Source organism: Emys orbicularis, chromosome 4 (genome assembly GCF_028017835.1).
Source record: "Emys orbicularis isolate rEmyOrb1 chromosome 4, rEmyOrb1.hap1, whole genome shotgun sequence".
NCBI lineage: Eukaryota > Metazoa > Chordata > Testudines > Emydidae > Emys > Emys orbicularis.
This window is the reverse complement of record NC_088686.1, coordinates 64,555,507-64,580,148: the sequence shown is the minus strand read 5'-3', so window position 1 is coordinate 64,580,148 and position 24,642 is coordinate 64,555,507. Positions and strand designations below refer to the sequence as shown.

General features: G+C 45.2%; 1 protein-coding gene across 1 annotated transcript in view; it reads left to right on the top strand.

The window, feature by feature from the left end:
* The window catches only part of LOC135877750 (cytosolic phospholipase A2 epsilon-like), a 67,209-nt gene that overhangs the window by 2,988 nt on the left and 39,579 nt on the right, over positions 1-24,642 (top strand). The window contains exons 2-4 of the mRNA XM_065403303.1: positions 8,987-9,088; positions 9,492-9,578; positions 15,671-15,740. Of these exons, the coding sequence (XP_065259375.1) occupies positions 8,987-9,088; positions 9,492-9,578; positions 15,671-15,740 (259 nt within the window). The remainder of the gene's footprint in view (positions 1-8,986; positions 9,089-9,491; positions 9,579-15,670; positions 15,741-24,642) is intronic.

Here is a 24,642-nt window from a genome sequence, read left to right as displayed (position 1 = left end):
GTAACTCAGCTGCAATTCGTGACGTGCTGGCGATCAGCATATTCCTCAGCAGTTCGGGATCCATTCCCACAGACCGAAAGGAAAGACAGAGCACGCAGTACAAAAAACATTGAAAGATGGCACCAAATGTGGATGGAAGCACAGATATTGCTGGGATGCGAAGCAATGCATCACGGGGAATTGGGAATGGACCCAGGATGCCCCGTGCCCCCCTCCCCCATCCCACAAGCCTCATCGCCAGAATGGGACGAGGAGCTCTGTGGGATAGCTGCCCATAATGCACCGCTCCGAATACTGCTGCAAGTGCCGCAAATGTGGCAACGCCACTGCGCTTGCAGTTGTCAGTGTGAACACATGGCAGTGCTTTCCCTGCTGCTGTCTCCGAGGGTTGGTTTAACTCCTGGCGCTCTACATCTGCAAGTGTAGCCATAGCATTAGTCATGATTCAGAATGGGATACTGGATTTTTCCCCCCCATTTCTCATTTCTTTTTGCCTTAAGCCCCAAAACTGCAATGTGATGCATGCAACTAGATCTCTGATCTCCTGCACAGCCCCACTGATTTCAACATATTACAGAAACAAGGCCTTACTCTGTATCTAAAGCGCTGTATGGTATAGGTATTAATTATAATTAACTTATTGCTTATTTTCTGTTTTCTCTATTGTAATTTTTATATATATTACAATTGGACCTAACTGACCCTTCAAAGGTATATACTGACAAACACTTTCATTAAAAATGTTATCTCCTGTTTTCTCACAAGGAGGCAGATACATTGTTGCATTAAAAATATTAAAAAGTCAGAACACGTAGATTTAAGGTTAAACATATAAGAAATCCAAAGATTTAAAGTACGGAATGACAGCTAAGGTAGCCAAACTGGCTTAATTCTTCCCCCTTGGTCATGCCAGCCTTTCATTTTCACCTTTTTGCATGTGGAGTATCAGAAAGGTGCACCACAGATCATGACGGTGATTGGTTTTGTAATGGTTTTCATAGATTCCAAGACCAGAAGGGACCACTCTTTCTCTTCTAGACTGAAGATCCCATTATCAAATATTTGTTTCCCATGTAGATACTTACAAACTGTGACCAAGCCACCTCTTAACCTTTGTTAAGTCACCTCTTAACTCTCTGTTAAGCTAAATTGATTGAGCTTCTTGAGACTATCCACTGTAAGGCATGTTTTCTAATCCTTTAGTCATTCTTGTGGCTCTTCTCTGAACCATCTCCAGTTTATCAACATCCTTCTTGAATTGTGGATGATGGAATTGGACACAGCATTCCAGCAGGGGTCTCACCAGTGCCAAATACAAAGGTGAAATAGGGGGAGTGGTGGGGTGGAGCAGTGGGAAGGAGGATGTGGGGGTGAGTGACAGGGGGACTGGGGCAGAATGGGGTAGGGACACCTGTCATCCTTACATTCTCCCCTTCTATGTGTGTGCCCACATCTGGGGGGCTCTTGTCCCTCCAGGGGGGATCTGAGCCCCTTCCTTTCCCCCTCATATGAGCTAAGATATGGGGTCCTTGCCCATCTGGGGCTGTCTGAGCCCCTCTCACTATTCCCATGTGTATGCCAGCATCTATGGGACCCATGTCCATCCACAGGTGTTTGACCCCACCCCCCACTCCAGTCATATCAGTTGGATTCTGGAGAAGCCCTGTGCCTTTGGGTGGGGAGCTAAGAACAGGTATATTTCATGCATATCACAAGCTCTAAAGCATTCAGGAGGGAGATGGGAACTACCACTGAGATGAATGGAGTGGTTCATGTGTCTCAGAGCTATTGTTTCAGGTTGTATTCACCTCCATGGGGTGTTGTCATTCAGCTGAGAACGTCACATTGAGATGAATAGGCCACTTTAACCCACAGAGCCTCCTATGCTGCAGATGGCTGTGTAGATGAGCCCTTTCCTTCCATTGTCTCTCTATCCTTCCTGTGTAGAGGATGACATTTCTAATGCCATGTCTACACTACCACTTTTGTCAGTATGACTTACGTCACTCAGGGGTGTGAAAAAATACCCCCCGAGTGACGTAAGTTACCCTGACAGAAGCACCGGTGTGGACAATGCTATGTTGGCAGGAGAGTTTCTCCCGACCGTCCCGTGTGGATGTGGTTTAATTATGTCAACTGGACAGCTCTCTCCCGCTGGCATACAGCAGCTATATGAACGATCTTACAGCAGTGCAACTGCATCGGTACGGCTGGGCCACTGTAAGCACACTAGTGTAGACATGGTCTAAGTGCTCTAAAATCCCGCATGCTTACACAAATTTTCTTGGAATTTGCTATGCCTGGTGGGAGTGCAGAGTGGAATTAGTGACCCACATTTGGGGGTCAGTTTTGCCTAGGGTGACCAGATGTCCCGATTTTATAGGGACAATCCTGATATTCAGGGCTTTTTCTTATATAGGCGCCTATTACCCTCCGCCCCCTGACCCGATTTTTCACATATGCTATCTGATCACCTAGTTGAGCCAGGGGTTCCGGACATATAAGTCCTGAAAAAATAGCTGTTTTTCAATAAGTTTCTAGGTGTTAGGTTTTTTGTTTGTTTTGTGCAAAGCTAGAGATCAAGCTGTTGATGTGATGCGGGTCAAAATGGTCTCAATTAGTCAATTTTTACCAAAGATAGTACATGGCGCACACTAAGTCTTTGGGGAACCCAAACTGTGAGCAGTATTTAAGTAGGGTGACTATGGGCCCCGCCTGCCCCCCTTCCTCCCTCCCGCACGGCTGGTTGTTGCTGTTTGTCCGAACCCTGTCTGCCCCCCTCACAGCTGTTGCTGTTCACCTGAACCCTGCCTCCCCGCTGTGAGGCTCACATCGCTACTCACTGGAGCCCTGTTCACACCCTACCCTGACAGGGCTGGTGTCGCTGCTCACCCCCTCGCACGTTCCTCTGTGCTCCATCAGTTGGCAAGAGCAAATGGGACAAATTCCCACTTTGGCCAAAAAAGTCAGGATGGCTGGGACAAGGTGTAAAAAAGGGACTGTCCTGGCCAAAACAGGACATATGGTCACCCTATATTTAAGAACATGTTCACTTCTTCACTTTCATAGATGTACACACTGAAAGGATTACATTGTGCATGCACCAATAAAGAAAAAATCATGAGAGGATTTCTATGCAGCCTCTTTTTGCTGGCCTGGGTAGTTTGAGGGAATGTGTCAACACAGTTGCCCGTTTGAACATCCCACCACTGTGTTTTCTAGTCCAAACCTTAGTACGCATCTGCAATAAAGATTTAATAACTCATGTAGTTTGCTACAAGTTGTCTCTATTACAATAAAATGTGTTTTTATTTTATGGGGAGGTTTACTGTGAACTCAGCAGAATAGTCAGCAGGGGAAAGAGCTGAAAACAGCAGTCTTTGTGTGCATGTGATGGAGAGACAGGGAGAGGGGTTGCAGCTACAGAGGGGTTAGGCAATGAGGATGGGAGGTAGGAAAGCCTTGGATTGTTTGTTTGAGAAAATCTTGGGACAGATTAATATGGTGTGGAACTGACTGTGCAGGTTCCTTGATCGCTGAGGGAAAATAAATATGTGCACTGCCAGGGTGGCTAGTGTGTGGACTCTGGCTGATTCCTGGATCACAAGGTTGCAGAAGTTTGTGGGAGAGCAAAGTGTGCACCATGACATGGAGATTGTTCTGCAGGTTGATTTGGCTCTGTGTGCAAATTGTGGAATATGATATGAAGGGCCGGCTCCAGGCACCAGCTCAGCAAGCAGGTGCTTGGGGCGGCCACGGGGAAGAGGCGGCCCGTCCGGCTCTTTGGAGGCAATTCGGTGGCGGGTCCCTCACTCCCTCTCCGAGCGAACGACCTGCCACCGAATTGCCGCCGAATAATGAAGCGGCGGCGGTGGTGCCGCAGATGGCGATCACGGCTTTTTTTTTTGCTGCTTGGGGTGGCAAAAACCCTGGAGCCGGCCCTGATGATATGTACAACCGACTCAATGACTATTAACTCCTGCCAATAGTGTATCTTTTCCTGTTAAAAAGACTAGGTAATTCAGTGGCAAAACTGACATTAATACAGAGTTAAGGTTGGTAGGTGGTATGTTGACCCCTTGCAGAATGTTGAGTTGAGCAGCACTCAAATTTCGGAAAACTAGGAAATGCTGAATTAAGATTGCCCATGCAACCTTAACTCTGCCCTCTTCAGCAATTCCACGATATGCCCATTAACACACATCCCTTTACTCTACCAACCCCACAGTTGCTGAAATATACAAACTCTTCATCTCCTTTTACTACTCATTCACTCATCCACAGGATTCCATGTAACACTATTAAAGGACAAAAAGGTTTTTAAAATGTTGCCCTGGCACCTTCCCTCTGTTCCCCTCAAACTAGCAGTAGCCAAAGGGAATTATTTGCATACTCTCCAGGTGCAGTCAGTGTGTTAGTTGTGCCTACACTAAATGGTGGAGGCAGTAATTTGGCCTGCATAGTATAGGGCGTATTTGGGATTTAAGGACATGTGTGGGTTAGTTGGAGGTGTGTGACAGAGCTGTGATTATGATATGAGGAAATCTATGTTTTGCACCTTCCAACGTGTGTGAGGAAAGCGAAGAGGTGCATGTGTACCTTCAGGATGCAGGTATTGCAAACAGTCAGGTGTGGCCCTGCCCACGCTCTGCCCTGAGCCCATCCTGCCCGGCACTCTGGGGATGGGGGTGCTGCAGCCGCCCACCTGGTGCTCCAGGGCTGGGGGCACTCAGGTGGCTGATGGGGTGCGGTCAGTGGCCATAGTAGAGGGCTCAGGACTCTTGGGGGGGGGCTAGCCTCCCCAAATGGGTGGTTCACGTGCCGTCCATGGCAGTATGCATCATTTCTATGCAGAATTGTATAGGTTATGTCATTAGCAGGGCATAGGGCTTTTATGACAAAGGCTATTGTCAGCAGAGAGGTGGAATACAAGAGGATGTAACCAAACTTGATATCTGTCAGTGTAGTTCTTATACCACACTCATCACCATAATGTCTGAGAGGCTATGATTTCATAAACATACAATTTTTGAATAGTAAGTGTCAAGTTTCATCATCACACTAATCTTGATTCCTTACAAGTAAGTGCTACAGTTTCATTATTTGGGAGGATTTTCTACATAGATGTATTAGATATGTGTTTATGACACTTGCATTATTGATGAGAACATATAATCATTCAGCCCACTCCTTTGAGGTGCTAAGAGATCCTTCCAATTTACCAGCCCCAGCCCAGTAAATTCTTCCAGTCTTTCTGGTAATGCCATATTACCATGTTACTTGAGTAGAGCTGGACAAAACTTGGAATCTCTGTTCCAGGTGAAACGCCGACATTTCAAAATTTGTTTTTGTTCTAATTTGGAACAAAAATAAAAATTTAGAAATTTCCCACTAAATAAAATTCTAAAGAAAAAATTAATTTTAGGTTGAACAAAATGTTTTGTTTTGACAAACTAGAAATAGTTTGTTCTACTTTAGACTTTTTACAAAATATTTTATTATATAACCTTTTAAAAATTGAAACAGAAAGTCATTTCAATATAAATGGAGATATACCTATCTCATAGATCTGGAAGGGACCCTGAAAGGTCATTAAGTCCAGCCCCCTGCCTTCATTAGCAGGACCAATTACTGATTTTGCCCTAGATCCCTAAGTGGCCCCCTCAAGAATTGAACTCACAACGCTGGGTTTAGTAGACTCATGCTCAAACCACTGAGCTATCCCTCCCCCCTAAATGTAAAAGTCAAAACATTGCATTCTGAAAATGGAATGCTGACCGAAATGCTTTTCCAATTTTTTTCTCAATGAAATTTGTCAAAATCAACACCTTTCCATCAGGGTGGATTTGATTTAAATCAATTTTTAAATAGTGATTTATTTTGAAAACTTTTCAGATTAGTTTTACAGCTATATCAGAAAATGAATGATTGTTTGGTTATTTCATTTACAAAAGGTAATTGAACCAGATAGTTCACCTCCCAATGACTTCATAAATATCTCCAATTCCACAGGTTAATCATTAATATTTGGAGGATTTTCTTGCCATGCTTTATTAGGAGGAGAACATCACCAGACAGACATTTAAATTGTTTTATTTAACTAAAACAACAACGTTAAGTATTCTGGATTTTTTTCTTCAACAGCAAACATACAATATTTTAACAAAAAAGCATATGTCCCTCGTGTCTCACATTTATTTCCAGACTTCTTCTCCTTGTCCAGATCTATTCCGCCCCCAACAATCTTCTATTCATTGAACTTTTTTAAACTTTGCACTTTTAGAGAGAGGTAAGGGATTGACACTGGCTGCACAAAGGTGGGAGATCACCCTGCAGCCCCCCCACCCCCGGGACACAGACTCAGTGGTGAGGCTGCACCCGACCGTGACACAGCACAAGGCCTGGGTCTGCCCCAGAAACATCCTGGGGCCCTGCCCCTCTGCATCAGGCACACCAGGTGTGGGGCAAGCAGGCTCAACCAGGCAGGATCCAGGTGTGGGGTGAGAGGATTCTGTGTGGGACAATCTGGGTGCAGGCAGCTCAGTGTGTGGGGGTGTCTAGGTGTTGCGGGATATGGATGCACAGAGGCTTGTTGGGGGGGGGGTTCCAGGTGCAGGGGCAATGGGACTCTGCAGGGGCTTCCAGGTGAAGGTTGTTGGGGTTCAGCGAATGGGTCTGGGCGTGGGGGTCTCAGCGGAGGGTCTGGGTGCTGGGAGAGTGGGGTTTGGTGGGGTGGGGGTCTTGGTGCAGCTGGCTGGGGGTCAGTGGCATTGGGGTCTGGATGTGGGGGCTCAAGGTGGTGCAGGGGGTGGGGCTCCTCAGGGTGGGGATTTGAGTGCAGGGAACTCAGTGGGGGGTGGTCCGGGTGCAGGGGTGGGGGTCCGGAGGCAAGGGGTCTGGGTGCAGGGAGCTCCAGATGCAGGGATTAAGGTTTAGTGGGATAAGGTTCGGGTATGGAGGGCTATGGGGGTTCTGGGTGTATAGGGTGAGGCTTGGCAGGGGTGTCTAGGTATGGGAGGTCCGGATGCATGGGGGTTGGGTAGACGGGGGAGCAGCTCCCCATACAGTGACCTCTCTCCCCGCAGCTAAGGAGCGATGGGGGCAGGAAGCAGGGGAGGATGCTGAGCTTCCTGCAGCTGGGGGAGGTTTCTGGAGTTGGGTTTGACACAGCCCCAACCACTCCTTGCAGCCCCTCCTCTCCTGCCTCCAGCCCAGCTGGGACTAGCAGTTGATCCTGGCTCAGGGTAGGAGCCACTGACTGGGGTGCTCCAGCCCTGCAGTGATTTACCTCTCTGCCGGCTGCTCCAAGTGCCTGAAATGATGTACCTGCACAGCAAAGGAGTGGTGCGTGACTGCTCTTGCAGCTTCCCTGTCAGAAAGTCATTTTTCTGTTGGGAAGCAAAGAAATCTGTGGGGGACATGAATTCGGCACATGCGCAGTGGCGCAGAATTCCCCCAGGGGTAGCTGGTGTGTCACGTTACACTGAGTGCAAAAAAATATAGTCCTGGGCCTCACAGCATGGACACCTGAATTCCATTGGACCAGGGCTGGCACTGTATTTTGCCACCTCCCAAAGTTGTTCAGGGGAGTACCCAGCCAGAGCAGTGTCTGTAGCGAAGCCGATACAAGGGGGCTGCCCTTTAAAGGCTGAAACCTGAGGCTCTATAGTGGCCAGCCATGCAGGAGCTGTACTGGAGTGGTAGCTCCAGCTTTTGGTCATTGGTGTATGCACATGTGTGAGTGCATAGGGTGCCCTTAAAGACACAGAACTCTGTGCCCCTGAAAGCTGGGGGAGGGACAGCTAGGCTGGAGCCATAATGATCTCACTGCTGGACTATGCCTTAAAAAGACAGTCCCACTGCAAGTGTGCTAGGGGCAGATGAGTGAAAACCGCACTGCTACAGCTCACAGCTGGTGAGGGGTTATGTGGCTAAGTCACAATCACAGGTGCCCATAAAATTTGGTGCCCTAGGAGGACTCCTGTGTAGCATATTCCTAATGCTGCACCAACCCCTGTCCAGCAGCAGCTCCTCCTTCCCTCACCATTAAAGAAGTTCAGGAATTGAAGATAGGGAAACCAGGGAAGGACTTGGGCTGTGGGGTGACCTTGCGGGTTGAAGCTGGGGTGGAATCCAGACTCATAGGGGATCTTGTGGACAGCCACAGCTATGGGGGGACCTTGTAATGAAACAACCTCAGAGGGGACATTCATATGGAGGGTCTTGGGAGGACAGGCTTTTGGGGGACGCTGGAGAGGACACAAACTCAGGGAAGGGCCTTAAAGGGAGACTTGGAGAGGGAAATTCAGGGGGACATAGGGCTGGAAGAAGCCTTGGAGAGATGGAGGTATTTTTGGAGGGAAAGGGAGGAGAAACTGGAAATTTGGAAGGAGTGAGGGAGGGGGAATGTTTGAGGAGAGAGAAGTGTTTTCAGGCTTATTGGTGGTGGAAGTGTAGGAGGTAAATTATAATGTCAGGAGGCAAGGGGATGTTTGTGGTACTATGAAGGAGGTCTGTGTCCCCCTCAGCTTTGGTAACAGTTATTCCACTGTGCTCCCTGCCCCAAGCAGGTGATCTGGGAGGGGGTGGAGCCAAGCTGGCTGGACACTGGGCAGGGGACAAGTATCAGGCCTTCTCTTAATGGCTGTAGCAACTTGCTCCCCCTCTCTGTCCTCATTGCAACAGGAGAGCAAAAGTGGGATTTGAACCTCAAAGGAGTGGCACATTGTTTCCCACTGCTCCCCATATGGGCAATGCCTAAAAGCACAAAGCATGTGCCCCTTTGGCCTCTGCATATCCTGTTCCTCCATCACTTCAGCTGCAAAAGAATATCCCACTCTTGCAACAGACTTGCTCTTATTGTGAAGAAAGTGGGCGGGGATTCTTTCTGTTAAGAGAATCACAGAGGGGTAGGGCTCTGTGTCAATATGTATACAGCACCTGCTCAGCAACTCTGGCTGTTTTCAAGTCTGCACATCTGTTTCAGGAGTCATTGCCAGCTGTGGAACCTAGTACTCCAGTACCATTGATTGCGCCTGACTTGAACGTAGCAGAGACCACAATGGAATCACCCGCTGGCTTCCATAAGGTAAGAAAAAATAAATAAAACCAAATAAGATTTGCTGAGACCCTGATCCAGAACGGCACAACCGAGTGCATGGAGTTTCAGTCCTGCCTTATCAGTCAGGGTTGCTGTTCCTCTGACATCTACAGTTGTGAGGAGTTAGCACCCTTACCATATTTTATAGAAATGGTTGACACTTCCATATTTTTTTCATTTTACCCAGAGCCTTGTCAATAAAAACAAAAAGGAAGTACAGACTGACCTGCTGCTTAGCACACCATTGTGCCACACTGGGAGTGAATAAGCAACAGCTCCACACTTTGAAGTCAAAATATGGTGCTGCAATTATGAATTTAGAATATGAAATTGGAAAAATATTTTCAAATATTACCACTTGCCCATTCTTTCTTTTTTTCCCCCCTCTCAGGACTTAAACAGCAAAACAGACCCATTGGGAAATGTAGGAACTAAATGGATGAAGCAGCGGGCAGTACAGTGGGATGCTGACTATAAGGTACCATACAATAGACAACATTTTGGGGAGAATAAATAAGTTTATGGATTTTTTGTAGGGCGAGTGGGGGCAGGAGTTTTGGAATGAATTTACTAGTTATCAAAGTGTTGAATATTTAGTGATACTAGGTTCCATGTTGAAATTTTCTTATGTTAATCATCTGAATCCAGAGTTTAATTTGTGCCAGGGCTTGCCAGGGCCGAGCCCCAGCACCTCTAGTCTTGGCAGTTCATCGCCCTGACACATCTGGGCTTGCTGCACTAGTTATGAATGTAAAAAAATTGCTTGAGCCCTGGCACCTAATTGCTTGATCTCCAGCATCTCTTTCATTATAAATTAAGCCCTGTCTGAATCCCATTATTCTTTTGTGCTATATTTCTCTCTCTGTTTGGTTTGTAACAGGCAACATATATTCATTTCATAGCTTCATTCCTTTCAAAGGGATTCATTTAGGTGGACTCACCATTGTATATTATTTACTATCATTACTCCTGAGGGCATTCTGTGCCAAAAAAAAATTAAAAATTCTGCGCACAATATTTTAAAATTCTGCAAAATTCTGTAAATTTTATTTGTCAAATACATGTGAAGGCTCCAGCATGGCATTGGGGAACACAGGCCACTGGCTGCACAGAGGTGGGAGATCACTCTGCAGCTCCCTCCTGGGACATGGATTCAGTGGTGAGATTGCACCCAACCCTGACACAGCACAAGGACTGGGCCTGCCCCAGAAACACCCCAGGGCCCTGCCCCTCCATGCCTGGTGCACCAGGTGTGGGCAGGCAGGCTCAACCCAGCAGGATCCAAGAGTGGAAGAGCTTAGTGTGGAGGGATCCAGGTGTGGGTTCAGAGGGTTCTGTGTGGGGCAACCTGGGTGTGGGCAGCTCAGTGGGGGATCTGTGTGTGGGGGGATCTGGATGCACAGGGGCTTGTTGGGGGTTTCTGGGTGCAATGGTAATGGGACTCTGCAGGGGGGGTCAAGGTGAAAGTGGTTGGAGCTCAGTGGGGCAGCTCTGGGTAAGGGGGAGACAGAGCTCAGCAGGAGGGTCTGGGTATGGGGGGTTCAGTGGAGGGATCCAGATGCAGGGAAAGTGGGGCTCCGTGGGGTGGAGATCTGGGTGTGGGAGGCTCACTGGGGTGGTGCAGGTGCGGGGGAGTGGGGCTCAGTAGGGGAGGTTCTGGGTACGGGGAGTGAGGCTCGGCGGGAGGGTCTGGGTATGAGGGGGTCTGGATGCACAGGGATTATTCAGATTGGGAGCAGATCCCTGTACAGTGATCCCTCCCCCTGCAGCTGAGGAGTGATGGGTGCAGGAAGTAGGGGAGGGGGTAATTTGCAGAGCTTCCTGCAACCTGGGGAGAAATCTGGGGGTGGGTCTGACCTGGCCCTGGATGCCGTGCAGGGGAAGAGGAAATCCTGTCTTCCCCAGCCCAGCCGGGACTAGCAGCTGAGCCCGGTGCAGGGTAGGAGCCACCAGCTAGGTCTTCCCCATCCCCAGCCCCTGCCCCACAGTGATTTACCTCTCTGTCAGCTGCCCTGGGCACCCAAAACATACTGCTGGGGAGGGTTGCAGGACCACTCTTGTGGCTTCCCTTTGCTTCTCTGTCAGAAAGCCATTTTTCTGTGGGGAAGCAAAGAAATCTGCAGGGGACATGAATTCTGCACATGCGCAGCGGCGCAGAATTCCCCCAGGAGTAACTATCATAGACAAAAACAACAAGGAGTCCGGTGGCACCTTAAAGACTAACAGATTTATTTGGGCATATGCTTTCGTGGGTAAAAAACCTCACTTCAGATGCATGTTGAGGTTGATGGATTTCCACTCCATACAGCTAAATTTAGTGCCTTGCATGGTGTCAAGTATCAGGGGGTAGTCGTGTTAGTCTGTATCCACAAAAACAATAAGGAGTCTGGTGGCACCTTAAAGACTAACAGATTTATTTGGGCATAAGCTTTCGTGGGTAAAAAACCTCACTTCTTCAGACTAACACTGCTACCCCCTGATACTTGATATCATAGACAGTGGGCCTGATTCTTGGTTCACTTATATCATTTTTACACCAGCATATCTGCACTGACTTTAATCGAGTTACTACTCATTTATACCAAAGTGAAAGGAGAATGTGGCCTAGTGTCTCACATTCATAACACAATTGTTGAAAGTCCTTTGTTTTTTTTAATGATAAACCCCAATTTCCAAAACAAATGTTCCTTCAAGCTCTGCTGGATGGAAAGTCATCACAATAAAAGGCTTCTAAGGGAAGAAAGCCGGTGGTGCCTGCAGGATTGCTTGGGAATCAGTTCTAGATCTACATTTGTGTTTATTATACATTAGAAATATCAATGCAAATATTTCTATCCATTCCAGGATTGCTTACTGCTGGCTATGCATTATATACAGCTGTTGCCTCAAAGCAAAACTGGGTGGATTTAAATGAAAAGCTATCTCAAGTTCACTAATGGTGTCTATAATAAAATGGGACTCAGGAATATGACTCATGGGAAATGTGGGGAAATTGGCCTCTTTTCTGTACAAGAAAAGTTCAAGTTCCACAGAAATCCACAGGGTATAAAATATTTGTTTATATAATTTCATAAGTTGTCCAAAAATATGTAAATCACGATCAGTAGAGGTACTCTGGCAGCTTCAGCGGAGGGGACCTCTCATTTTAAAAGTGTAACTGAGAGTGGAAAAATGGTGACGAGTCACCTGTTGGGTCTGCAAATTGATGTAAGTGGGAACATAGTATAATTTGCACTGATTTGGCATTCAGTGGGTGTGTATCTTGCATGCTGGCGCTTAAAAAGGGGATGTAATATAGCAGGAAGAGCAACTAATAAGGAATGTAAAACCTGGTCTTACAACAGTTTTTGTATTGCTTTAACTATATCTGTTTTGAAACATCCTTTTGTTTTGCAACAGACAAAATTAAAGTGGTACAACCCCTAGTGTGGATGCAGATTCAGGGATACAAAGATGCTTAGAATTGTATAGCTTAAGCTTCTGAACAGATACAGTTAAAGCAGTAGGAAAACTGTGTGTATTCAGTACAAGGCCTGAGATAAGGTAGGCTCCTCCCCTCACTTCAGCTCTCTGCTCCTCTTCTCACAGCCTCATCTAAATGTAGCAACTTTAGTAATGCTCAGAATTGCCATCCCCAAGCATTTAGCAATCATGAGATATTTTTAAAGTAATACATTGGGGGGGGGGTGTTTTTTATTTGTCTCTGGCTATTGAACTGTTTGAATTCACATTTTCAAGTTTTTTTCTGCCACCATAAGAGCTATAAACTTATTTTTTTTAAATGAAAGCAGAGAGTCTTATATAGTCACATAACTCCAGAAGCTGGGGCTTTCGGATAAACACCAAATATGGTGAGGCTTGAAGTAAAATTGCAGGAGTTGGCAGCACTGAATCCTTGAATTGAAATTCTGAAGTCCCAGTGTTCACATTGGTATGAAACAAGGTCAAACATGTTCACTTTTCCATAGTAAACTATGAAGGAGGGTTGGTTAAGGCACAGGCTTGTGTGCTGGGAGATCTGGATTCTATTCCCTGTCTCTGCCTCAAACTTCCTGTGTGACCTTGGGCAAGTCATTTTATGTCTGTGTGACTCAGCTGCCCATCTGTAATATGATGAAAATGCTTACCTGACAGAGGTATTGTGAAACTTCCTGTGTTAATAACAAATATTTAGCCCAAGGCATAAGCCAAGTAAAATGGTGCAAAGCTCATCCAACTACAGAGCATAATACAATGAAAGGTTCATCTATATGCACAAACGTTTGCCTGATTTTTGGGTATGGTGGAGGCAGTCAATTACTGCCTGTTGTAGCATGGTAGTGATTGTATTTGTTTTAGGAAAGCATGCCCAGGTCTGTGGCATTGGATATATAAGAAGTGTGACCATTTACAGAAGAAATCCCACTTGTCTTTTCTGTCTGATGCATTATCAGAAAGTTTTAAGAAGTCATGTGAAATCTCATTAGGGGTGTGAAATGGGCATTAACCAAGGTCCTCTTTGTCTTCCTTTAGAACTCTTGAGTAGCTATTTTTGCCTTCTTGTATGTTTGCCACTAACACTAGAAAACACACCGAAGGAGTTGAAGATGGTTGCTTCTATCTAAGCTGAGGCCAGCTCATAGTTATTACAAAGGGCTCCTTCCATTTGGGGGTTGGAGGTTAGTTTTTGTGTGTGTGGGTTTTGTTTGTTTGTTTAAGGCTTTATTTAAAGGGAATGTTAACCTCCAGTGCCGTAAAAGTCCTAGGAGCATGAAGGAACTGCTATTTCCATTAATAGTGCAAATGGCCAGGGTTCCTGGTTTCAGGAGATGCTATTTTGTTCAGGGTAACTTTAATGTCTGCCAGTTTGCTGGTAGGACTGGACCATATGCAGCATTTTGGAACGAAGGAGCAAGATTTCTCCGAATTGCCCTCCCCTATAAAGAGTAAATCTCATTTTCTTTTGTCTTGGAGACTGGCTTGTTAAAGGACTAACAGCCCCCTTCAAAGTGATTCCTATATCTCGGGGTAGGATGAATAGGGAAGATCACTGCATATCTCTCCCTCCTTTGAAGAAGTACTAGGAGGGCTTCCTGGAGCTGCCTTGGTCTCGGAGGGTATGTCTACATAGTGAGCAGCAGTGAGTTCAAAGCCCGGATTGACAGACTTGGGATCGCACTACAGTGCTAAAAACAGCTATGTAGACATTCAGGCTCGGGCTGGAGCTCAGGCTCTGAAGCCTAGAGAGTGGGATGGGCTGCAACATCTACACAGGTGTTTTTAGTGCCGTACAGCAAGCCCGTGAGCCCGGATTGTTGACCTTGGCTCTGAGACTTGCTGGTGTGGGCTGTGTAGACATACCCTGCAAGACTTTGGCTTTGAGATTTTCCCTTTCTGATTGTTTATTGGCAGAAAGCAAGAGAAGTTGAGGTTCTAGACTGAATCTGGGTGCTGTGGAAACACAACCCAGGAAGACTTTTTAGAATGACATTTTTTGGACTTACTCAGGACTCCACACAGTCATAGAGAAAGCCCAGACCACACAGAGGGAAAAGCACCAGCGTCCAGTCTACACTAGGACTTCCACCGTTGCTATGGTGAAGAATTCCTTACCATGCTGAGAGTAAAGAAGGCCTAAGTGGCAGGCCTACACTAAAAAGAGATTTGCTATGATTAGTTGCCACTCACCTAATACAGGAGAGAAACTAACCATGTGGTCTGTATTGGTGGTCACTAGTTCTGACAAAATTAAAATTCTACCTTTTGAAACAAACAAATCAAAGGTTTTTTTTAATTTTTTCTCCTTACATCAAAAAACTGCATAAAAAGTAGAAGCCTCTAAATGGGCCTTGAATTTTATTCTAAAACATCAGAGGATTTTGTTAAACCATCACACAAAACCAAAGAGAATACCCCTGATTTTGTTTAATCACTATCTCATGCTGGGATGTTTTAGGTACGAGAGACAATTTAAATCAAGAAATTGTCTTAGATGATTAATATATGAAAATTGTATTGTTGGCTAATTAAGGTTCCTCATCTGTTGGTTATTTCTTTCGTTTGCCTTTCTTCTCTGCTCTACATCTTGCCTGGGCAGCTGAAGAGTTTGGGGTCCGATAGCAGGGCCGGCTCCAGGCACCAGCCCAGCAAGCAGGTGCTTGGGGCGGCCAACAGCACGTCCGGCTCTTCGGCAGCGGGTACCTCACTCCCTCTCGGAGCGAAGGACCAGCTGCTGAATTGGCGCCGAAGACTGAAGCGGCGGCGGTAGAGCTGATCGCGATCGCGGCTTTTTTTTTTTTTTTTTTTTTTTTTTTTGCTGCTTGGGGCGGCAAAAACCCTGGAGCCGGCCCTGTCCGATAGGAGTGATTTTTGTAAAATGGGGGATGGAGTTACAGTGGGGAAAGTTCCACCTATTACTGAGTTATGTTAAGAGTGGAGATTTCTGGGATTTGTTTTGTGGGTCTTATTTTAAATAGGCTCCATGAGTAGCAGTCGGGCTCCTTTTAATGTGTTGTTATAAATTACAATAAATAAAAACATTCCATATGATAATGTTCACACGTGTATTTTGTGTGTCATTTTTCTACCAAGGAACCATCACTTTGCTACTTGCTCACCGTAAGAATCATACGAATGAGAAATCTTCCTCAGGGAGACTTTTGTGAGTACCTTTACTGTTCCTTTGGGGCTCCTCATAGTTCTAGAATGACTGAGAATACAGATGAGCAACAACGGCAATTCATTCGTGAGGTAACTTAATTCCAAGGATGAATCTGACTTCAATTAAATCAGCAGAATGACTAAAGCAGCAGTGAATTTGGCCATATGTGTGTTGTGAAATGGACCCATGCACACAAATTATTTCCAGAGAATATTATCTACAGTCCAGTTCCATGAGGACAAATAACTATACTGTTACCCAAATACAGTAGAAGTGCAGTTTATCACAGATACTTGGAGTAGTGAAGAGTGTCTGGGCTATCATACATGTTCAGAATATTGTCAAACTATAATCAGACAATCAAATTATTATTATTATTTATTATTATTGTAGTAGCACCTGTCATGGAGCCAGGACCCCATTGTGCTACGGCTGTGGGACTGTGGCTTTTTGAGCTTCTAGTAAAGTGCTCTTAAACAATTCCCAATTATCATTCACATTTTCCTCATTAACTTCCTCCTCCCAGCTGATCTGGCTCATAATTGTTCTCAGATTTGTGGAAATTGGCCCTTTGAAAACCCCAAGTATATATATATAATTGGTCAGGACTTTATTCCTTTTCCACATTATAAATGTGATCAAGTCATGATCACTTGTACTTAAGCTTCCATTAATTTTTATTTCTGTGATCAGTTCCTCTTTATCTGTCAAGAGGAGGTCTAATATAAAATTCCTCTGGGTTAGATGCAACACTTTTTGAGTTAGGAAAATGTCCTCTATATAATATTTAGAAATTCCTAGGATGTTTTAGTACTGGCAGCATGAGATCTCCAGCATATGTCAGTCAGATTGCAGTCCCCCGTGATCATGCAGCTTTTTCCCCTACACATTATAAATAGCCTAAGTAGTCAGTCATCCTGTTCCCTAGTGCGATTTGGTGGTCTGTAGCAGACAACAACTAATACCCTATCTTCTGTTTTTTATGTGTTAGACCATTGATCCATAAACATTCAAGATACTATTTTCTGAGTTATCAGTTACTTGGAAACAGGTAATGCCATTTTGACAGTGCATTCCCTCTCCCACTTTGCCCACTTGATCTTTCCTGAATAAGTTATAACCATTGATTTTAACATTCCAGTAGCGTGACTCATCCCACCAGGTTTCAGTAATACCAACTAGACTGAATTTATGCTCATAAATCAGCAATTCCAATTCCTCTTGTTTGTTAGCCAGGCTCCTAATATTGCTGTTTAGGCAATTAAAGAATTTCTTCTCTTCATGTCCTTTGGTTCCTTGATTAATTTTGTTCTAAATATCTTGAGTTTGTGCTAAATCAGTGCTCATATCTTCCTTATTTTTACCCTCCCCTATTATTATTAGTTTAACACCCTCCTGATATTCTAGCCAGTCTGTCCTTGAGGAGATAGGTTCCCCTTCTGCTGAGGTGGACACCATCCAAACTGTACTCCCTAGAAGGTGTACCAATGTTCCACAAAAACAAAACCCTCCACCCTACATCACTTAGTCAGCAATTCATTTTCAGAATCTTCTGCCTTCTCTCTTCCTTTACTTGTGGGACAGGAAGGATTTTGGAGAAGATCCCTTGGAATCAACTGCCTAGGAGCCAGGAACCACTTCAATAATTCACTCATAATAATCAAGAGACCTCTTGGAACTTTTGTCCCAGATAGTTCTATATACCACAGGACTGATTCTCCTGAGATCATATGGGGTTTACATACAGACCAGTTCCTTGGAAAGTATATAAGACCTAGCAAGTCAACTGATCTCTCGATGCCTCAGTTCCCCCTCTGTAAATCGTGGATAATAATACTTCCTTTGTCATGTCTATTTAGAATGTAAGCTTTTACATGTGTTTGTACAGTGCCTGGCCTAAGGGGGTCTTGATATCAATTAGGGTCTCTAGGTGCTACTGTAAGACAGCTTCTAATAATCACAAGATATGGCCAGAGGAAGAGACACAAATATGTGCTGAAAAAAAACCTTGCCCTTGTGACTGAGCTGTCCAGAAGTGGGAAACTACAGCAGCAAGCAGATTAGTTTGGTGATTGCCCAAGTAATACCTGGTTCAAAAGGATTTTTAATGAGACCAGTTAGACAAGAATTAAAAATGAGGCTGAAATGACTTAGTGATGGGAATAATTGACTAATCAAGGACACATCTGAGGTCTAGTCCCAGCTCAGCTGCTGACTCACTCTGTAGCCAAGGGCGACCCATCAATCTCTGTTTCATATTCTATCTGAAAAATTAGAATAATATTTAAATACAGACTTCATAGAGGTGCTGAGGATTAGTTAGTTTATGCTGTATAAGGATTGAAATATGTACAGTGTGGTGTAAATGTTAACTATTTTAATTATTTTGAGAAGAGTTTTTTACATGCAGATAAAGTACAAGTAACAGGCATTATCAGCAAATGCTACTGCATTTCCATACTGACATTTGGAACACCATGTTCCATGACTAGGAGCCCTAGTCATGGTCCAGGATCCCATTGTACCAGGAGCTGTACAAACACAGAGCTCACAATCTAAGTATAAGACAAGAGACAACAGATGGATACAGATAGCCAGGGAAGCACAAGAAAACAATGAGAAAATATTAGTCAGCATAATCGGCAGTGGTCTCTGCACACCAGCTGCCCAACCATTATTAAGTTTTTGTAGGCATCAATGCAAGGAGAGTTTTGAGGAGTGATTTGAAAGTTGACAATGAGGTTGCTTTGCAGATATTTACAGGGAGCACCTCCCAAGTGTTAGGGGCAGCTTGGGAGAAAGCATAAAGGTGTTTGTTTGAAAATTTAACAAGTTGGCAATAGAAGCTGGCATCATGGGCTAATGGGAAGTGAGCATTGACGACATGAGCAGATGAGAGGTAGGGTGGGGATTGACAATGAAGGGCCTTGAAAGTGAAGACAAAGCAACTTTTACTTCTGATACGACAGAGAAGGTGGATCCAGTGGAGGGATTCAAAGAGAGGAGTGACACGGTCAAAGCATCGGGCTAGGAAAATTACTTTGGAGTGGCATTCTGAATGGATATGAGTGGGACAAGACTGCATTTGTCAAGGCCGGAGAGAAAGGCATAGCACTGGAGTGGAAGGACTGGATCCTGTGTTTCTGACATCCCAGTGCCTAACCACTGGGCTATAGAGTCATTCTCACTCTTTTGCTGGCCCAATACATATTTAATTATTTATACACAGTAGAACAGCTTCAACAGGAGAGATTGAAACCAACCTAGCCCAGAATACCGCTTACCCCAGTGGGTAGGGCACCGTGCAGGGATGGGAAAACCAAACTCAAACCTCTTCTCATTAGGCAGAGGTGGGAATGAATTTGGGTCTCTCAGATCCTGGGTGGGTGTCCTAGTCACTTAACTAAAAGTTATAAAGGGACTGGTGGCAGCGGCATATGAATTTAGGAGTGGTTGGTGAGCGCCTACAGTGTGGGCTCTGCAGGTGGGGGAACACCTCATTTGAGGATTCCACTGGGACTTAGGCATCCAGGCATCTAGACTGAGCACATGCCTGCTGGCAGAAATTTTGGTGCCTAAAGAGTTAGGCAGCAGCTGAGTGGGGGTTTTGAGGATCTTGGTTGTCTCTCAATATTGGACTTGTTCTCCTAAGTCTTTTTATGGATCTAGCCCAAATATCCTCTACTCATGGTCTTAGAGATTCTTATGGGAATAAGGGGAAGGAAGTCAGAGGCAGATTTATAATAATAATAATGCTAAGTACTCTGAAAAATCAGGCTATAGGCATCTCAAATTGGGTATCCAAATTAGTGGACACTTTTAAACTTAATCTTTCTGTGTCTCAGTTCCCCGCCGGTAAAATGAGGAGCACCCCCTCCACCCGCCATCTCACAGGAGAGTTGTGAAGCTAAATTAGTTAATGTACATGAAACTCTCAGATATGATAGTGATGAGCACCTTAGAAAAGCCTATGAGAAAATTAATAATTCTGTATTCCAAGCAGGGTTTGAATAAAGCACTGAGCCATGCATTGAGGAGAAAACAAAAAACTGAACAGCTGCTTGTTCAGTGAGCCCAATCCATCCTCTGTGCTGAGTGTGGCAGGTGTCCTATGAAAACAACACTATGTGATCAAGTGACTGAAGACTATCATAATGCATATACACAAAGAGGCCAAATAGAGATCGTATAGGTAACCTTAATTCTGGAAGTTCCTAATTTTTGAGTGCTTGACTTTTCAACCTTAGCAAAAAAAAAAAAAAAAAAAAGTACCAACTTTTCCATAGAGCCACGATATTACAACAAAAAATATGGTAAATAGCTACATAACCATTGTGTTTTAATTAGAACTTATAGACAATACATTCTACACTGCCTTAATCACCATCCACTACTTTAGCATCTCTCAGTGCTATGATTTACCTTTCTCCTTGGATAGTGAGCTTTAGCAGCTAATGCAAGTGTGCCTACAGGTTGGAGAGCCAATAGAAGACTACCAATTTTTGAATAACTTTTGTAATTTTTAATCTGCTTTGTGTTCAATATAGGAGCTAGTCACCTTCCCAACCTTCCATGCTTCTACTGTTTTCTTTTTGATCAATATTCAGCCTTCCTGGACTGCCAATTTTGCACTGTTACCTGTCCATTAACTAGTCTCTCCATTTCCGCTTGGACAAAATTTCCCGCTTTTACCCTGAACTTCCATTAGCTCATGCAGGTTGACCTATGTACCGATCACCAAAAATCCTGACTTGGGATTTAGGCCCTGTGACAGGGCACGGCTCTCCACTTCTGTCTTCTCACACAAATGGCCTTAACACCTCCAGTTTGTAAACACTGATGTGTAGTTTATCTCACCCACCACCTCTTTACGGTCCTCCACAGCAGCTCTGTTTACAGTGACATACAAACATTATCCCATTTTGCCAGAGTCAAGACATCTCTCCATGCAGAGATCTCTCACTACCCCGGTCCTGCTAGCCTCTCCTTCTCATTCATTCCCCCTTTGCACTTTCTTCCTGTGTGCCTTTCTGCTTTTTCAGTTAATGGGTTAACTAGCCTGTTAGCTCTCCCAGCTCAGACTGATCTAATAATTAGCCCCAGCTTCCCTCAGTCAGGCCCTTCTATGGGAAAATTAATTGGGCTTACAGGGTGCTGGTTCAGCTGCTGGTTCTCAGCACTGTCACAGGCCCCACTCCATGATGTGGCTCCCATCCAATATGAAGTAATCTCTGGACAATGTTTAATTACTTAGGTTACATCTCTCTGAGAATTTCAAGTTGGGTGTTTTGTCAGAGTGTGTAGGTGTGCATGCTCATGCTGAAATCTAATACTGCAGTTTGCTAGCAGAGAGCACCTGTCAGCAGCTTGGCAATGATTGCATCTGTTAGTGCATAAGTGAGGGTGAAGAGACATTCTCTGCAGGCTGACAGAAGAGCGTTACATCAGTCCCTGGTCTTGCCACTGGCACTTAACTGAAGCCCTGTGATAGGGCCTCTGACAGTGATACTTCTGGTTCCTGCCTATTGTCCTGCTCTTGCTGCTGCCACCATGGGTGTCACGGCCAGACTCTCATTGCTCCTATGTGTCTCCACTGGGGCTGCTGTGAGAGTCCTAGCAAGCAGGAAATTCAGGTGGGGACTTTAGGATTTTTGGGTATGTCTTCACTGCTGAATTAGCCTGGGCTCTTACCTGGGTGTTGCCCTAGCTCCCTTCTGATTCACACACAAAACCCTCTCACCTGAGTTCAGTGGTGCTTTCAACCAGGGCTAGTGGGGCTTGTCTGGGGCTGTAAACTAAAGCCCGAGTGAGGCTTTCACTTATGCGACTCCCTTTGCAGTGAGACTAGGCTAAATCACTTGAGTCCTGACAGTCCTCCAATGCCTTCCCACAATTCCCGCATTACCTTAGAAGGATAGACAATTCACTGGTTTCATTGTTGACATTCCCAGCAGAAACTCAAATTGGTTGACACTTACTTGATGCTCCAGTTCCTCACGAAGTCTTTTCTCAATAGTTCTTTCCAGCCACTTCACCATGTGACTCAGTAACTTGATGAGTTGGTAATTACTACATTCTTTCACATCCCCTTTACCCTTAAAGATAGAGACCAATATGATCTTCCTCCATTCGTCAGGCATTTTTCCAGTTTGGAGGATTAATTTAAAGACATTTGTCATCATCACCACTCCCTCATGGCCTAGTGCTTTAAATGCCTTGGTTAATACACCATCTGATCCCACATTTCATCTTTTCTAGTATTATCTGAACCTCCACCCTGGTGATAAGTCTTGTGAGGTTGTTGTTTGCTCATACTTCCCTCACTATTTCCTCAGATTCTCTTCAGTAAGCAGTTTCTCACAAAACAACTGCCCTCTCCTAATGATTCCGCCATCTCATTTTTGCTTTGACATGTTTCACAACTCCCAAGTGCTTCTTTGCCTGATACTGGTTAATGGGGATATTCCTTTTCCCACTTTCTTCGTAAGTAGACCCACATATAAGTCTTTCAGTATTTGGCCCTTGGCTTCTGCAACTGTTCATTTCACTTTTTTTTTTTTACCAGTTTGTATTCCTCATAACTTTGCCCCATTCTTACTTTCTGCCATCACTTAAACCTTTCCTCCTTCTATACAGCCTCTAGTACATCGTTGGGCCACCACTACATCTCCTTTCATTTGTACACACACAGCTGTGCACTTTCTGTAGTATGTTTGAATATTTTCCCCTGAACCTCATTGCAGTCATCATGGTTGTTCGGTCATTGTCCAACCTTCATCTCATCCTTAAATCTCAGATTAACTTGCCTACACATGGGCCTCCACCATTTTATCCTTTGTTGCACAACTTGACTTTTATCCTCCACTAGAATTTTCATAAAAAATCTGTTAAAGCAATTTGTTGCTCTGCAATCTGATCTCCTGGAATCACTTTACAATCTCCTAGGGTTTTTAAATCTCTCCTTCTAATCAGGAAGTAGTCACTCTGGGACTTGTTGACATCACTCTTGTACTTAATTAAGTGATCCTCCCTCTTTGCAAAGTATGTATTAGCAATAATTAGGCCATGGGCTCTGGCTAACTCTAAGACATCCTAACCAGCTTCATTTATGGTTCCAAAGCCTCGTCCTCTGTGACAGTCATCATAGCCTTGCCTGTGTTCTCGCACAGAGCCGTTGAGATCTGCTCCGATGATTAGGAACTCAGCTTGTGGTACTTCAATTATGACTTGGTTAAGTACTATCTGAAATTCCTCCTTCTCCTTTGTTGTACAGCCAATGTGTGGCATATATAACGTGAAATATTTGGTCTTTGCTCAGTGCTATTCTAGCTTGCATCAGGCAGTCACTCTTCCTTTGCATTATCATTATTGTTACTCAGTAATATTTATATTGTTGTAGCCCTTCAAGATCCCAGCCAGTGCTGGGCACCATACAAACACTTAATAAAGGGCAGTCTCTGCCCCCAAAGAGTTTACAGTCTAAAAAACATGAGAAGCTGCACCATTTGGGAGTGAGGAAGAACTTAGTGTCAGAACTAGTGTAAGTAGCCATGTCTTGGGTCTTTAGACAGTGCCAGGGGTAAAAGCATGGAGTGAAGTGATGCTCCCCCATTGGCTTGCAGGGACCATGATGCCACCAGAACTGACCCTCCCCATGAGAACACCTCACTGATACCTGACTGTGTGAATATTTACGTAAGAGCCTTTGGTGAGGGACCTTGTCAAAGGCTTTCTGGAAATCTAAGTACACTATGTCCACTGGATTCCCCTTGTCCACATGCTTGTTGACCCCTTCAAAGAACTCTAATAGATTAGTAAGACACGATGTCCCTTTACAGAAACCATGTTGCCTATTGCTCAACAGTTTGTTTTTCTATGTGTCTGACAATTTTATTCTTAACTATTGTTTCGACTAATTTGCCCGGTACAGACGTTAGACGTCTGTAATTGCCGGGATCACCTCTAGAGCCCTTTTTAAATATTGGCGTTACATTAGCTAACTTCCAGTCATTGGGTACAGAAGCCGATTTAAAGGACAGGTTACGAACCTTAGGCTAGGTCTACACTACAGCAGGGGTCCGACCTAAGATACGCAACTTCAGCTACGTGAATACCGTAGCTGAAGTTGCGTATTTTAGGTCGGCTTACCTGGCGGTGAGGACGCGGGAAAGTCGACTGCTGCCGCGCTGCCGCCGACTCCGCTGCCGCCTCTTGCCGAGGTGGATTTCCGGAGTCGACGGCAGAGCGATCAGGGATCGATTTTACCGCGTCTTCACTAGACGCGGTAAGTCGATCCCCGATAGACCGATTGCTACCCGCCGGATCGGCGGGTAGTGAAGACAAAGCCTTAGTTAATATTGGAGGAGATGTGTCATCTCTCTCACTATACTAAGTTCATGAACTATACTGGGGTGACCAAATGCGGCTCGTGAGCCACATGCGGCTCTTTTACTGTTAAAGTGCAGCTTGTGGCACTTCCCAGTCCAACCCCCCCGCCCCCCTTCTCTGCCTACCAGACTCAGGAGGGAGCTCAGGGTTTCTGCCCTGTGGCAGGGTGGTGGAACTAGGGGCTTCTGCCAGAGACAACTGGTGCCTGCTGAGGGGGGGGGGGCACAATTTAAAGGTTTGCCCCTCCCAACCAGCTTGAGTCATGCCCTCCCAGGTACACCCCCCTCTTACCCTCAGTGGCTCCTCCCTGCAGCTCCCAGGTGTTAGCTCTGCGTGGAGAGGCAGTGGCAAACAACTGGGAGCTGCAGGGAGGAGCCACTGCTTTAGCTCCATGGGGAGAGGCAGCAGCAAAAATAGTGGCTCTCCCTGCAGCTTGGCCGCTGCCTCTCCCCATTGCCGCAGCTCCCAGCTTGCCGGCTCCAGCAGCTGCCATGCAGGGAGGGGGCCCGGCAGC